Source organism: Hylaeus anthracinus, unplaced genomic scaffold (assembly GCF_026225885.1).
Source record: "Hylaeus anthracinus isolate JK02 unplaced genomic scaffold, UHH_iyHylAnth1.0_haploid 11989, whole genome shotgun sequence".
Lineage (NCBI taxonomy): Eukaryota > Metazoa > Arthropoda > Insecta > Hymenoptera > Colletidae > Hylaeus > Hylaeus anthracinus.
This window is the reverse complement of record NW_026534337.1, coordinates 17,237,675-17,253,095: the sequence shown is the minus strand read 5'-3', so window position 1 is coordinate 17,253,095 and position 15,421 is coordinate 17,237,675. Positions and strand designations below refer to the sequence as shown.

At 41.2% G+C, this 15,421-nt stretch overlaps 4 protein-coding genes across 13 annotated transcripts; all 4 read right to left on the bottom strand.

Annotated features, from left to right (window-relative positions):
• Positions 1-54: 54 nt before the first annotated feature.
• On the bottom strand, positions 55-1,060 carry LOC128888188 (uncharacterized). The gene is made up of 5 exons (XM_054144852.1): positions 1,003-1,060; positions 846-941; positions 643-718; positions 329-561; positions 55-252 (listed from the first exon to the last, which is right to left on the bottom strand). The coding sequence occupies exons 2-5, from the start codon at positions 924-926 to the stop codon at positions 190-192; spliced, it is 453 nt and encodes a 150-aa protein (XP_054000827.1). The 5' UTR covers positions 927-941; positions 1,003-1,060; the 3' UTR covers positions 55-189.
• Positions 1,061-1,485: 425 nt separating this feature from the next.
• Positions 1,486-5,334, bottom strand: LOC128887608 (uncharacterized). Its single transcript, XM_054143688.1, has 8 exons — positions 5,249-5,334; positions 5,056-5,114; positions 3,864-4,056; positions 3,086-3,417; positions 2,946-3,005; positions 2,149-2,350; positions 1,793-2,034; positions 1,486-1,703 (listed from the first exon to the last, which is right to left on the bottom strand). The coding sequence occupies exons 1-8, from the start codon at positions 5,307-5,309 to the stop codon at positions 1,647-1,649; spliced, it is 1,206 nt and encodes a 401-aa protein (XP_053999663.1). The 5' UTR covers positions 5,310-5,334; the 3' UTR covers positions 1,486-1,646.
• A 1,054-nt stretch (positions 5,335-6,388) lies between these two features.
• Positions 6,389-9,222, bottom strand: LOC128887615 (uncharacterized). Of its 5 annotated transcripts, none has more exons than XM_054143707.1 (7): positions 8,790-9,222; positions 8,614-8,722; positions 8,228-8,545; positions 7,892-7,963; positions 7,738-7,824; positions 7,324-7,675; positions 6,389-7,252 (listed from the first exon to the last, which is right to left on the bottom strand). In XM_054143707.1, exons 3-7 carry the CDS (start codon positions 8,279-8,281, stop codon positions 6,921-6,923), a joined length of 897 nt encoding a protein of 298 aa, XP_053999682.1. In that variant the 5' UTR covers positions 8,282-8,545; positions 8,614-8,722; positions 8,790-9,222; the 3' UTR covers positions 6,389-6,920. The 5 variants fall into 5 exon arrangements, with proteins under 5 accessions (XP_053999682.1, XP_053999683.1, XP_053999680.1 ...); XM_054143708.1 differs by having other exon boundaries at positions 8,618-8,722; XM_054143705.1 differs by having other exon boundaries at positions 8,228-8,722; positions 8,790-8,877; positions 8,948-9,222.
• Positions 9,223-15,070, bottom strand: LOC128887609 (uncharacterized). 6 transcript variants are annotated; one of them, XM_054143692.1, is made up of 6 exons: positions 14,932-15,034; positions 14,671-14,854; positions 13,706-13,872; positions 9,983-10,573; positions 9,581-9,880; positions 9,223-9,491 (listed from the first exon to the last, which is right to left on the bottom strand). In XM_054143692.1, the coding sequence occupies exons 4-6, from the start codon at positions 10,571-10,573 to the stop codon at positions 9,396-9,398; spliced, it is 987 nt and encodes a 328-aa protein (XP_053999667.1). In that variant the 5' UTR covers positions 13,706-13,872; positions 14,671-14,854; positions 14,932-15,034; the 3' UTR covers positions 9,223-9,395. The 6 variants fall into 6 exon arrangements, with proteins under 6 accessions (XP_053999667.1, XP_053999666.1, XP_053999668.1 ...); XM_054143691.1 differs by lacking the exon at positions 14,671-14,854 and having other exon boundaries at positions 14,932-15,070; XM_054143693.1 differs by lacking the exon at positions 14,671-14,854 and having other exon boundaries at positions 13,706-13,839; positions 14,932-15,044.
• Between the last annotated feature and the right edge of the window lie 351 nt (positions 15,071-15,421).

The following is a 15,421-nucleotide window of genomic DNA, read 5'->3' as shown; positions in this document are numbered from 1 at the left end:
TAAATGTTGCGCATAGACAGTGATTGATTTAGCGTGAAATGACTTATTCGCAAATTCGTTGTTGTTTATTAAATTTTATTACTTCGATACAATTTGTCACATATAATTGCTCCTTCTGTATTAATTACTTATGTGTTATTCCGGATGCAAATGAATTTTCCAGCCACCGAAATAATAGACAAATTCAAATCATAAGAAACCTAATAGTTGACTTAATAGACTTCCTATAATTTTAAGTAGATTGTCAGGTGTCTGAAACACAAAGAGGAAATATACCGAGTCAAAAACAAGTAAGAAACTTTTAACGTTCCACGTGAGAAACACTTACAGCCAACAGAGATTCTAGTGCAGACAACAATACGTTGACCACTGGGTCTATCAGCAGTTTGGTGATATCTTGTGGGCCCTTGACTACTCCGATTAAAGTATCCTCAACTAGATTTAGAGGGAGTTTGAGCAGTGGCGTAACGAGGTTTTTCAAGAGTAGAACTGTCTCTTCTCCAAGAATGGGCTTCAATTCGAGAAGAAGTTTGTCCACAAACTGTTGAAGCTCTAGCTCACCTGCGTATTATGGTAAGTAATGCGACGCCCTTGATCGATACTTTTTCTCTCTAATAGTTATTCTGTTTCTATTTTACTTACCTCCGTTTGAGTTTTCTGACTCTCCCGTGTTTTTTGTTGATTCAATTGGCTCACTCGGATTCGATTCATTATTGTTCTGGAATTTAAAAACAACGAATAACAAATTTTCCGTATCGTGCATCGAACTCGTCGATCGAAAACTTACGTTTTCTTCTTTCAGGCTTCGAGATTATTAATATATTTGAAATTTGTTCGATGCTTACCGTATTATCCGGATTATCATTCTGGGGTCTTGCCAATGTTAACACCGTGAAGGAGAGCAGCAACAAAATTGCAAGCTTCATTCTGAACGCGTTCAACTTGAACATTGAAAGGACCAGAAATTTATGTTTAGCTCGACTCTACTACAGATTAGCTTACCGTCTGGTAATACCTAGAACCGCTTTCTTGCTTGCTGTCTCGTATCGACGTACTCGCGTTTATATAGTTATCGGTCAACGTACATTAAAATGAGCAGTCAATAATTGTAACCACTTAATGATAATTTTAGTTGCTCGAATGATAGCATTAATATTCAAAACCTCGACCTTGGCTTTTCATCGAGTGGTCGTATTTGTCTTGAGCGCCATTGTTTTGTGTGAAATTACGATACTTCCTTGTAGATACACTTATCGGCGAGTTGTATAATTTGTACGCAACGCAAAATTTCTCGATGATCGTGAAGATGTTCAAAGTTGTATTTGACAAGGCTTTACGATAAAATTTCTGTCCAAATTTATATTAGCCGTGTATCGTTGACGCGTTAACTGTTGCGTCATCTTTTTACTAATGTTTGCGAGGCTACGGGTTTTTATTAAAACTATGATTAACGCAGTACGGACTAGGAGAGAAAAATGCAAGAAGGGTGAATAAAAAGATTTATTTAAAAATGTATTATAAAATCGTACATAAACTAAATTCTATTACATTGATACATCATGACTTCCTTTACCATTAAATTTGCGTATGAAACATACCCTCGAATCGAAAAGTTTCACGTATACATACATACGCAACGCGATTAGTCAACCGAAATTGTTGTTTAATAATCGGTTAACAGCATTAAGTGTCGATACTGGTATCTGTAAAACGATATACGTAAATAACAAAGTTCGATAATATAGAAAATACTTATAGAAACGTTCTAGATTCAATCGACAATTTTCCTCACGTTGAAGACGTCCTCATAGAATCCATCGCTGTTACCGCTTTGTACTAGTACAGGATCTGTTCTCGATCTGGGTACATTTAGAATTTCATCAACTTGACGACGCGAAAGTTTTTGAGTATTTGCATCAGATGGATCACTTTGTACATTCACCCCGGTGTCGTAGATAATTTGTTTCCTGGGTCCCCCTAATCTCTTTCTGATCCATTTTGGATATATGACTCTCACTCGTTGAGGGCGTTTATCTAGAAAAGTATTTCGAGTACTTATGCGTAAGAAAACAAATCTAAACGAAAGTTTATTGGTAATTATCGATGTGAAAATCTTTTTTTTTTCGTAACTAATCGCTAAACACTTACCTACTAGTGGAATTTCATTCGTATCACTCGTCAGCGGGGGTGCAGGGGGAGCTGGCTCGATTGTTCCAACGTTTCCTACTACCTTCACCTGTTCCATCGGCTGCGGAACCAGAGGTCCTTGAGGAACAGGATTCACGGAAAGAGTTCCAGAAATACCCGCGCTGGCAATAACCAGTGGCTGAGACGCTCCTATTTCACGGATCTGACGCAATCGTATTCAAGTTTTTTTTTTTTTTTAGGTACAATGACAGTTTAAGAAGCTGATATATCGTTCTCAAAAATTGAACTAACAATAACTATAATAATAGTGTAGAATGGCTTATCGTCGCAAAGAAATGCCAAGTTCTTTTCTATCTTTTATTCTTGTACAAATGTTTAAATATTCATTATTCATACTACAACTTCCCATTCCGCTTAAACATCACGGAAGGTCTAAAATTGTTCGCATTGAATTTCGTCGTAATCTATGTACACAGGGTCGTAGGAATTGCTTAAATCGTACGTAAGACATTACCGATAACAAGTATCGATGATAATTTGAAATTTTTCCTATTTTTTAGCCTTCTATTCACTTGCGCCTGAAAATCTTAACCAACTTCCCTCTTGTACATACATTGCCCCTAAATTATCATTTACTTATTCATACATGCATATGTATGTAAATGAAATATATTTCGTTCTGATGTTTTATTTCATTCAAAAGGGGTTACTTCCAAGTTAAACTGATAAATAACAAACTGCTCGATGTAATCATCTTAAACGATGTTGTCATCATCGTGATTTCGACGATTGGTTACCTCTTTGTTCGATGAATGGTCCTTCTGCTTTGGTTCCGGGTTGACCGCGTTGCTCGATGCCTAAAAAAATTCGACATTGAAAACCAGCTTACGATATTGCGACGCATCGAGTGGCTCGATGGTAAAAACATCGTCTCAACCTGCTTAACATTCTGAGCCTTCTTCGCGATGATTTGAATGTTCGAGCCACTTCCGACTGGTTTGCCTCCGGCGCTGACCGATCCGTTGATACCTTTGCTAGTCGAACGATTGATTTCCTCGTTTGGACCGTAGACTCCAGCTCCGGTTGCCGCAGCAAAATCACGGGTTCCCGTTCCGACGCTAACTCCACGGGCGCCGGTGGTTGCACCGGCGAAGAGCCCACCCCTAGCGGGGACAATCGATCGTCCGCTACCGTCCAATACTCCACCCAAGCCGGCTGCAGCTTCCGGTCTTCCATTTCCGAGGCCAGCTCTCGCGTAAAGACCACCTCCTATTAAATTATCGATTTTTAACTTTCGTACGCTCGAAAACGAAAGATTTTTCTGTAGCTGCATGGAGCCTTGAATCACTTTCAGACATAGTTCTTTTATACGTATATAAGAAGTTGTTTGTGCAAACACAATCTCAATACAAACAATAAATATATCTAAGCTAGTGTGCCTGCAGGCATACTTTATGTTTCTATCTGGCAGCTGCAACGACGTAAATTTATTTACGCTTGTCTTCCGCCAACTTGCAAAGAGAGCTTATTATCGTCGATTTCGAGAGGTTTCTTGCCTTTGGGAAAAAAATCCTTTTGGATATCGGAACGAAAAATGATCGAAAAGGTTCTCGGCTCTTGGCTCGCGAATTAATTTGCGACTGTGCTTGCTACAGTCTCGATATTTCACGATCCGGAACTGTATTCTAGAAAAGATTGTAGGAAATTCTACTAGCCAGCATTTGCATTGTCACCGCCGAGCAATCCGCCCAGGCCAGCTCCTGCGTGAGCACCCCAAGGTGTGCCTGCACTAGCGTGAAGTCCACCTCCTGTTCTCGAGCCAGTCAGAAGACCACCAAGGCCTGCCTCGGCGTGATAGCCTCCAAAATTAAATCTAATTCCGCCATTGGTAAATTGAATCAGCGGAAGCTGTGAATAAAATGAAAAGGAAACGGATCATTCCTATAGCAAGGAAATATGTTCGCGTTGCCGAATGGGGTACATCGGTTTCATTTCGAAATTATCTAATCGAGACATACTCCGTTGAACTTGACCCTGCCCCAAGTTTTATATATTTCCCTATATTACCGATAAGAAACTTACCAATACGCCGAGGTATAGTAGATAGCGGGTAAATTGCTTCGATGCTACTGTCAATTCGAATTGGCTCTTGCGAGCATTGAAAGAAATACGTAACTATGCTTCGGCTGTAATTTGCTAATGCGTGTTTCCACGTGTTACTTGTACAGGATAGCTCAAAAAGCGGTTACCGACGGTTCGATTTATAATATTTTTCGTATTCGATGAATATTTGTAATTATCGCTTCGAATTGTACCTGGTCAATTTCTCGAAGATCGAAAAATACTAATTTTTTTTTTCTGAAAAAAATCGGATAATAGATCATTTGAAAAATGTTTCTTCTCTGGCTTTAAATGGATTCGTAAAACAAATCGGTAACTTTTAGAACATCCTGTAGTTATACGTAACACGTCTTTAGACGTAACAATGGCCATTTTCAACGATAACGAACTCTAACGCACGACCATTTTCTTCGTGTAATCGGTATCGACTAAATTTTAATGAGATAATGTTCAGTATATCTATAACGATTTCGATCGCCGAGCTCTGTAGCCTGCACCGAAGCACTTCCGCAATCCTTTCTCCGGCCACAGTTTCGTTTGCGAGTTACCTAATGGTCTTCCTCCGTTGCTGCTTTTCCTTTCGTATCTTTACTCGTGAATCGATCTACCATCCAACCGTCGTCTGTCGTTAGATCGTTGTCGCTGGTTTTAACCGCGTTTTAAGAAAATATTTAGAAAGCCCATAGCGGAAATGGACGAAAATTGTCCTCATCTTTGCCGACAGGCAACTCGATTCCCAGATAAAGGTACGAATACAAAAATTTGATCATTTTTCACGAAACTTACCCCGGCCGATGGTTCCTGATTCCCATTATTGTCGCTTTGAGGCATTCCCGTTGCGTAAACTAACAAACAAAGAGCAAACACCGTAACAACCTTGCCGCACAGCATCTTTCTTTCAACTGACGCGCTCTTCGAACCGCCCCACGGCGTACTACCGATTTCTGAAAGGACCTCGAAGCCGTTACGACGGGCTTACCTGTCGGGAAGGGATACTGTCTGACGTGTTCTAAGAAGAAACAAGTTGTCGAGCCGTCCATCGAATCTTGGCGACTGCAAATTCACAGACGCATCGCACGGCAACTGCGTACCAAATGCACTGTGATTACGGGGGTCGAGGTCGGACTACATACATATGTATATCACTGGAACGTCTGCGACTAGTAGTTAGATGGTTTCCTTGTCAATTGCGACACATATTATTATACTTATAAAACAATAGTTTCTATCACTCGAAGAGAAAGAATATCTCGTAAAGGAAAAATTATTTGATCGGTAAAATTCCATCGAGACTTCGTAATTGTCGTGTTTATGTGAAATTAAAGGAAAACCTTCGCGTTCAGGATCGTGGTAAAAACCTGTGTTGCAGTAAATTAATACTTTTTTGTGTAGACCACACGGTGACATGCAACAAGTTAATCGATTGTAAGAAGAAAACTCGATGCATGCAAATTATCGAATTGCAAGTTAAATTAAAAATTGATACGTATCTTTGTCGCAACAGTTTTGAAACGATACACGGACAACGTTTTATACTCCGATTGCTTAGAAGCTTCTAAAAGTACCGTTAATTTAGAAGTTTTATATTCATCGGCCACAATTCATTCGAAGCAATGCCGAGTTCGCGCATATCATCAGCACCAGGTTCATCGTACACATTAGAATTCTTCAACAAATCGACTGTAGAATCGAGAATGGCTGGAAACATTTGGTATTTCGTTGTTGTTCTCCGGAAGAGAAGGTGAATTTGCGAAACGAGCGTGTGTTCTTTGTTGAAACCTCGGAGTTTGAGGAAACCGCTAATGTGAATCACTCAACCTTGCGCACACTGTGTTTCCTATGCGAAAGGTAAGACATTATGATATCTCCGGAATAATTTAATACCACGCGACGAACTAATTATCATTTAACGTAGAATTACATGTAACGATACAGCGACGAGTGAGTCACCTGGAAAAAAGAATGGAACTCGTTGCATACTAGAAAGATCTATAGACTCGAGGGAAAAGGAATTTATGCAAAATGGATGAGCACATTTTTCTATTTTAAAATTAAAAAATCTGCAATTATATTAAAAAAAAAAAAAAAAATAACTTGCGAAGAAGTTAAAAACCCCTACTTTGTGTGGAAAGAAAATATATTTACGTATGCAGCGGAGGATTACATTGCTATATTAAATATGGATGTTTATTGTGACGGAGAAACGCTCATGTCATTTACGTTTCCTGTAATCACGGAATTTTTCTCAATGTTTGTACAAAGGTAGATACAGAGATACGCAATCGAATGAGTTTTTGCGAACATTCAATACGTCACGTACACTACAATATTCTACTTATATTATTTAAATAATAGAATCGTTACTTGACGACTTGCTTTGCTTCAGTTTTAAATTTTCGCAATTTTCTAAAAAAAAGTTTACTCATCGGATTCTAGCGATTACATTGTAATACTAACTACTTTAACGATTACTGACATATTTGTAATCTACAGTCGTAAATCAGTAATTTATAATCTCCCAGAGTTAATTATACTCAATTATCCGTTCATCGTTATTGATACTGATGAAATGTATATCGTCTAACATCGACGCAACTGGGATATAACGAGATCTATCACTTAGGCTTTATAGCTTTTCTTTATCTTGTTCCTCAAGACTGAAACGCGATCCTGTTGCTCTTCGGTGCAATTTTATTCTGCAGCGGAGGTTCTTCCTCGTATCTGAACCTATCCCTGAAGTTTGTTACCGGTGCAATTTTATTCTGTATTTGTGAATCGTCGTAAGTATATTTATTTGGCTTGTCCTCTTTTGGGGCGATCTTGTTCTGTATCGTAAACGCGTTGGTGGGCCGGGAACCATAAACTGTTCCGATTCCAGCTGTGATTCCGTGCCACGCATAGCCAGTGTCTTCTTCCACGTTCTCGTGGACTTCGTAAGTGTTTTGGTTACTACCCGTCAAACTACCGTGGCTTCCATGGATGCCTATAAAATTGATTTTTCATCGTTAGACGTGTCGGATACAAGTTATTTCGCGCGACGTAGAAAATATTTACCTTGGTGTCCATTACCACCGTGATCAGTCTGCCCACTGTGAACCCCGTGTCCGACATGACCACCATGCCCACCAAAAAGATCTAAAAAACCATGATTACCAACTAGAAGATTCGATAAGGCGTTCAGTCCGAACGGGTCTTTATTGTGAAGCATGATGGTTCTCTTGTTCTGTTGTCGTTGAAGACGTTGCCGTTGAATTTGATCCCTTTGCAATCTTTGTCTTTCCCTTTGAGCCAGAATTTTGTCTCTTCTTTCTTCTCGTATCCGTTGTAGCTCTTCGGAATTCTGAGTTCTTTGTCCAGACGTCGCTTTTACGAGATTTCCAACCGCCTCGAGAGTCGATATAGGAATCTACAAAATCATTTCGTTCGTGAATTACGCAAAGAGAAAAAAGTAAAATAAGTTTGTTATACCTGAAAAACACTGTCAATGGCTGGAGAATTTTCCGGGCTAAACGACTGAGCAGCGGTAGCGGTTTGTTTGATCGCCGTGATCGGAATCTATCGTCGCGTAAAATTGGTATTTAAACAAACCATCGTGAAAATGCAGAAGCGATATACTACTCACGTTAAAGATGTTATCTATCACGTGTTCACCTTGCTCCGGGACATTTTGACGTTTCACTCTCAAAAAGTTCACCTGCAACAGAAGAAGAAAACTCGAGAAATCCATTTCATGCGTTGTTGTGAATTTCTTGACGCCGCTGGTCCAAGCGTTTGTTCGCGATGGTATTTGGGATCGTTTCTGAACAGTTACGCGCCCACGTTGCACGCCAGCTTTCACTTTTCTACGTATAAAAAGTATCAAACGATTGTCAAGATGCCTTCTACACCCGAGATTGATAAACCACACCTGTATTGTTAGTGCGATTAAAAATTAATGTGTTATTCGCGAGGAGCTTACCCCTTCGGAAGGAACGAGACAAAAAAGTCCGAAGATAGCTATGCTTGCTATCATATTTGTCAATTTTCAGCTCTGCTCTGCGAACGATGTCTGGTGCGATCTTCGTGATCAACGTACTGCAGAACGGGTCGGTGCGATCCACCGATCTATAAGGGTGACTGTAAGATCCCACGCCGAGGATCGACCAATCACGTTTCAGAATCTTGACGCAGTATTTTTGCCCACCGATTCCTTTCTATTTCACGTAAGCATGATACACACAAGTCGGCCCCTCTTTTGTCCTCTTTCACCGGGATTCGTTCGTGTTGTTTTTCATACCTATATAGAGTAGCGTGGGTGGAATCTCATTTGACGTCGCTAAAAATGAATTTTACGATGTCACAGACCTACATAATTTCAACGCATAAAAATCGTCAATGAAAGAAGAGTCGTTCGTGCAGCGACTTCGCCAATGCTCTGTCGATTTCAGGCAATAAAAATGTTGCAGACGAAAGTCTAAAAAATAAAATACAGTTGTGATATCACGTGTAACCGACAACTCGTTACATGTAACAGTACTCACCAAGGGAACGTTCGAGAAAGAGAACTTTGGATTTGGAAGAGACGCCGAAGAGTAACTAGACACGGGGATCCGTATTACAAAAGAGAGCCTAGAAATCCCACGCAAAGCGCCAACCAATCGAATTCGATGCAAACGTCGAGAAGGTGCTTTCTACTTACCGCAATCGGACTTCTCGAATTCCCGTCCGCTCCCGCCTGTCCTCTTTCACTGATTATTCGCCCGCAGGTGTTACGATCATGTGGGTCGCTTCGGAGTTACATAAATATCGGACGATGATCTTTGAAAGTGACGTGAGCCGATCGGCCACCAACCTTTGAATTTCGTATGTTACGCAACGTTCTACCTAAAGCACTATACAAGGTGCGAGAAAAGTTCGTAAAGTGTATCCGTTACCATTTCGTTTGAACGCAACGTAAACCTTATTAAGCGCTCGACCGATCGGTTCTCGTGTTTGCAAATTTTTCGACCTTCAGTTTGAATGTTTCTTTTAATTCGAATCGTAAAAATGCAGTTACACAGTTGATCGACTAATGTTATAACTAAAAATGGATATATTGTACGAGAGCTACTCAGTCTTTGACTACGCGTTACAAAGCGTATTGAAATTCACACTCCTCGGTATGCGTTCGGATTGTCCTGAAGAAAGCTGTCCACCTGATTTCCAAGATTTTTCCGGAACTCCCTTACGGTTGTTTCCGATTCCTACAACAGAACCGATAGTTATCGAGTCTTTTCGGAAAATCTATCAAATCTTACACCTCGAGTTAGTCAAAGAAACGAGAAGATCTCACGTTTAAAGCATCTTTCCACTCGATGTTGAACAGCCTAACGAGGCCTAGGACATTTCGTCTGATCAAACTCTGTAAATCACTCCTGGTCAGTAAGACGGTCGTCTCGGTGGTCGTCGTGGGTGACGTTGTCGTCGTTGTTTCCGTTCCGTTGAGATCTGCCGTTTTGTTTGCAGTGGCATTGGTATTAATAGCCGTCAAGGAACCACTCATCATTGAACTTTGCGTTGCAGAATCCGGCACGATGCTATTGTTGACTATTTCGCCGATTTGCTGGATCGCTGATTTAGTGTCGTTGATGGTCTGAAAATAGGTATGATATTCTTATTAAAAAGTTCATTAAAACGTTTGGAATAATTGAATCTCGAATCTAAAAGAAATAAGAAATTTGTGCGATTCTCTTACTTCGAAGGTGATTCTAGCGAGGGTCCAAAAGAAACCTGGCTTCTGTTTTCGGATCTCTCTGGCAACCCTCTTCGTCTCTTCGGATATAATATTGTCTTGGATCGTATTGCCCAAATCTTTTTCGTTCGAGTCTTCCGATAGTAGTTTATCGAGAATACTCATGTTCTTAATAATTTCCTTTTCCTTCGAACTTGTTTCCGCGTCTTTTGCTTGTCCGAGATGTGCCCTGTCGCTCGACTCTCCTCGCTCTTGATTATTCGCCACGAAATCGTGGTAATCGTAATATCTCTCCGCGTGTAGAGTTTCTTCGGGTACTCTTGCGGAATACGTTGACTGGCGATTTTCAAAATAGTTTACCGCGTATGCTGGGAAAGATTTTGATTCGTACCGTGTCGCATACGACGGTGGCCTTTGAACCATTGGAGCACTGTACCGGTAGGAAAGTATTTCTGCTGGCTGTAAACGGGGATCTGAGGGATCGTAAAGCGAATAGCTAGGCCAGTAAACTTTTTGTGGTTCGCTCTGAAGAGGACTAACGAAGCATGGTAAGAACAAACTAGCCACGAGCCAGCAGATCGGCGATGTCTTCATCTGCAATTAAACCCGAAAATGGCGTTTCAAATGGCGAACGATTTTCAAGAGTGTCTTTAGGCTGTTTCGTTATTATCGAAGATTTTTATTGTGTTCAAGTAAAGAAAAATGCTGATACAAAGGGATTAAAAAAGTGCGGTACTTGCTTTGCGAAGAATTCGTCGAGGAATGCTATTCACGTGGAATAAATTCGACGACGATCATTTAAAAACACAATCGAAGACTACGAAACGCCCGTGCCCGCGCCCGGGGAAAAGAAAAGAATCGAAAAAACAAGAAAACCAGGACTGCCAGAGAGCGTTTACGATTTGCTCGGTAAGCGCGCGTTTTTCTCGTGTTCGCACCATTCCTATCACGTAAGTTGCGCGAGTGGTCGCCAGGTAAATGTGGAAAAATGCGACTAACGAGGCCGTTTATATTCGTCACGCGAACTCATTCGATTTAAATGGTACTTATCATTAGCCAACTCACATCGACCAGAATACCAGTCCTATGGAATGCATGCTTCACCCACGGGATTATACTCATCCGTGCATCACGGAGAAACGCGCGAAAATTGTATACAAATCACGGCGGAACTGAACTTGTTGCGCGAAAAACATCAGTTTCGCTTTCACTCTTTACACTCTTCTAGGCATGAGTGTGTAAGCACTTCCCGACACTTTTAAAAATATTGGTTAATATTGGTCGTTGCGATCCAACGCGGAAGAATTGCGTTTGTCGATCGAAAGACTGCAAACTTGAGGTCTGATCGCGCGTTACTGTTCACCATCGATCGAATTTCGACTTTTTGACAGTCCTCGGTTCGATCGTACGCCTCGTGCTCCATTTCAACGTGTCTTCGCAACCTCGAAATGACGCGTGCAGAGAATTTGTTAGCGGCGATATTTCCAGAGTTTCGAAACCAACGATCGACCAGGAATTTTCGGGTGTTACGCGATGGACGTCACTGGCCATGGCATGAAAATCACATCGTGCAACAACTGAATCGGAGTGGTAGCAGTCGCAGAGGTAGTGGTCGGAACCACCTGTAACCCCAGCATCAGAATAATTTGATTTTAATTAGACGCATGGTACACGAATATACATTCGAATGACACATCTGTCGCTGCACGAGCAAAACAGATATGCCGTGACCAGTTTGCCACGCCCGGTTTTAAAAGTGTTTAAAACGCTGTCCTAAGGGTTCAAACACAAACCAATCTGATTTGTCAGAGTTTTACGAACCTTTGGTTTCCTCGTGTCCGAACATTTTAACGATTCGTTCGTTCACTTTTTTCGGTATACCTCGATGATACGATTGGTTAGCACTGCAACGTATTGCGTAACTCGCGACGACCGCGTAACACAGCGAAATAAGATGAAATCCGAGCAACACTCGTTGGACAACTTTAGAAATTAATACACGCGACAATTACTATCGGAACCGTTGCAATTACATCCGCAATCAAAATATGAAACGACATCGATGCACCCTTCCTGCTCCAGTATTACGCGACCATCGATGCGAACCGCTGACGCATGGGGGACTTTCGAGCCCCACTTTAACGGCGAAATCGACAATTTCCTTTCGCGTAAATTGCACGTACGACTGAAACATCATTTTTGTCTTTACACTTTGAACGAGATCCCGGCCTCGACTAGCCCAACGCGTTTCTGGATTGTAGCACATTTTCATTTTTTGTATTTTCTATATTTATTGCCGTAGTTGTTCCACGGAACATCAGTCTACGGTCACCGGGTGACACGTAATCGAATTCGGATGCACGTTACGATTTCACCGCGATTCATTTTTACGGTGATTACGAAATTTCGTAGACGAAAAACTATCATGATGAAACTGCTCGGGAGACTATATAGACTGGTCGACGAGCTTGCTGCACGGAGTTCGATAGACACTTAACCGTTTCAGCGTGGAAAGCAAAACCACGTGGACCGCCGCACGTCTACGCCCGGCCATCGTTTCACTTTCACTCCCAACCGTCTCGCGACCATGTGCTTCCTCAAACATAAATCGGCGGCGAGCGTCGCTTGTAGTGTTACTTTATTCGAATTACGCTCGTGATGCATTTCCTTGAAACGGTGACAATTAATGTAGGCGTAAATCTTTGCGTTTAACGAAATAAAGACGTATAATTATTAGTAGCCACTGTAGCAATGACAAACTCAATACATACAAATTATAACTCAATTTTGAGTTGTACAAACAACGTGGCTGTTAAAGATAAACGAGTCGGTTAACAAATAAATTATATGTTAGCTGATACTTTCATTTAGACATATTTCAATTGTCACATTTAAATCATCGAGGTTAAACGATAAAACGATTCTATACGCGGTATAACAGGAAAACACTTGAAAACGAATATACGGATTAGTCATTGCAAGCGATTTCGTTACTGTAAACTTTGCGCGGTCTACTTACCACGCAAACTTCTTCCTATTCGTTTTCTGACGAAACATAACCGAATGCAAGTAAACGTTATCGGAATCCTTCCTTCGTACATAGAACAGAAATTTCTCTCTGTTGCGTAGAGGACAAATATTTGCCACAGTTGTCGTCACGCAAACGACCTAATCTCTCGAGAAATTACTCTTCGAGGTATCAAAGGTGAATCAACTAGTGGCGTGGGTGGTACAAAGTGTAGCGGTGATTCCGAATATGTGAGTCATTCGAATTTCTACGAATCTCATTCAACATCTTTTTCGAACGCTTGAACGTGTAAGCGGAGGTGTTATGCAACGCGAGCATCCACCTGTCGTGGGTCAGTGATTCTCATCGCGTGAAAAATTGACAGAAATTAGGGATAAGTTGATCTTCGTGTCTAAAAATAATCGACGCTAAATTATTACGGAGAGAGTAACGGAAGATTTATACACGGAGAATGCGATTACGATTCTGAAACTTTTCGAAAAAATTTCGTGAGCACGACTAAACCTGGGTACTTTGAGTCCTCGATTGACCTCGCAGAGAAGACGTTCACAAATTTCTTTCACTTTCGAGAACCGCGACGACAGGCGGCAATTCTTCGTCAGCGATTCGAGCTATCGTTATGTTGCACGCGCATACAAACGGTATCGTTCTCCTTAATTCATTTATAGTGGTAACGGTCTGTTCCACCGTCTACTCACTTTATTTATTCGTTGCAAACACTTGTCAAGCCTGGCGGTCTTTGTTCATAGGACCTTGTACAATTCCTTCACACCCTGTCGCGTGAAATCGGGCCTGGTCTGCGAACTTCCAGACAACAGCAACAGCAATTTTTCTGGCGATATCGATGCTCGGTGAGGTAAATTTTCTAAAATTATATCCACGATTGGAAGGTCTGATTTATACGTAAAAGTGATATGTAAATGTTTAAAGAGATAATTCTAAATTCGACATGCGAACTTGGAAACACCGTACACCGACTGAACGCGAGTGTCTCTCGTTTGGACGTAACGCAGCAGCATGAACGATACAGAAGGAAAAGTAACGCAAGATGTAATTAAGCGTCAGTTCGCGTGTCAGTAAGGTTGACATCTTGTCTCGCGAGAACACTGAATTAATTCTACGCTTTTAACGCGTGGACTGCTCCTACATATTATTTAGAATATCGACAAGCTAGACTGCAAGAAGCTTAATTCGTAAAATGGCACACGATGCGTCGCTGATTTTATTCTTTATTCGTATATCTTATTACAAAATCGCATGCCGGTTTCTAGATAATTTTGAATCTTCGATGCAAATGTCATTGGTACAAAATTTCGACTACGCGTTATTATATAACGTAGTCGGGTCTGGTCTTACGTAACAGCTACGTAATGGATTATGAAACAATGACCGCAAGTCCTTCGACCTCGATAGAAATTTAGGAACTCGGTCAGTGTTTCGCTGATGAAACATTATCTACGAAATGGAATAGGAAACGGAATTGGAAAATGAAAAATTCTTGTCGAAAATGGACGCGTAAAGTGTTCGCGTGCATTCGTTACAAGTAAATGGACGAAATGAGTAAAAGACGCATTTAGTTTGTTACCTTTGTCGTTTATCGTGTATGAAAATAATGAATAATTTATCTAAGCTAAACGACAGCTTATCGTTTGCACTGACTCACCTAAAGCTTCTGGGAACTTACAACGCTGTTCATTATTAAAACTTCCTGGATACCATTCAAGTTTTCCAAACAAAGGCCATTCAAAATCTAACTTGTAACCCTGTATCGCATACCGTGTCAAGTCGTATTAAATTTCGTTGCGAAAATTTGACAGGATTTACACATGACGATTTCTTATAAGTTTCTTCGAAGAAAAAGTAAAATAGAGTTCGCCCGATAGAGGGTTAAATACCTAACGTGTCAATTGCTACCCCTACTCACGTTTGGAAGTTAGAAATTCTCTATCTCGGCTTCTACGACGCGCACCAATCTCTGCAATGCACCGAATAGATCACAGATGGCGAGCAAACGCTTAAGAACCAGTGCATCTTGTCGCGCGGCAGAACAGATACTACCGAGATGAGACTCTCCGCCTCTCGATACCTCGAATCAGTCTCGAAGGTCGTCCGTATTTTTACGAAAGATCTTGCGTACTATGGCTACCGTACATATTTACGAAATTCTACTGGTAGCCTTCTGACCCCACCCCCTGTTATATGGCCCAAGTGGGTTCTGAATCATGCCGCGGAGGAAAAATCCCGCGGCCGCTTCAAGATCCGCTCGACGACCTTCTTACGCGGAAAATTGGGCAACCGTATCCGAACGCAGTTTACGTAAACCAACCTTAACGATCTTTTTCTTAATCGATCGATACCTTTTCGTGATCAGAAAATAGCGATGAGCTCTGTTGGGATTCGCTTTACTGCTACTA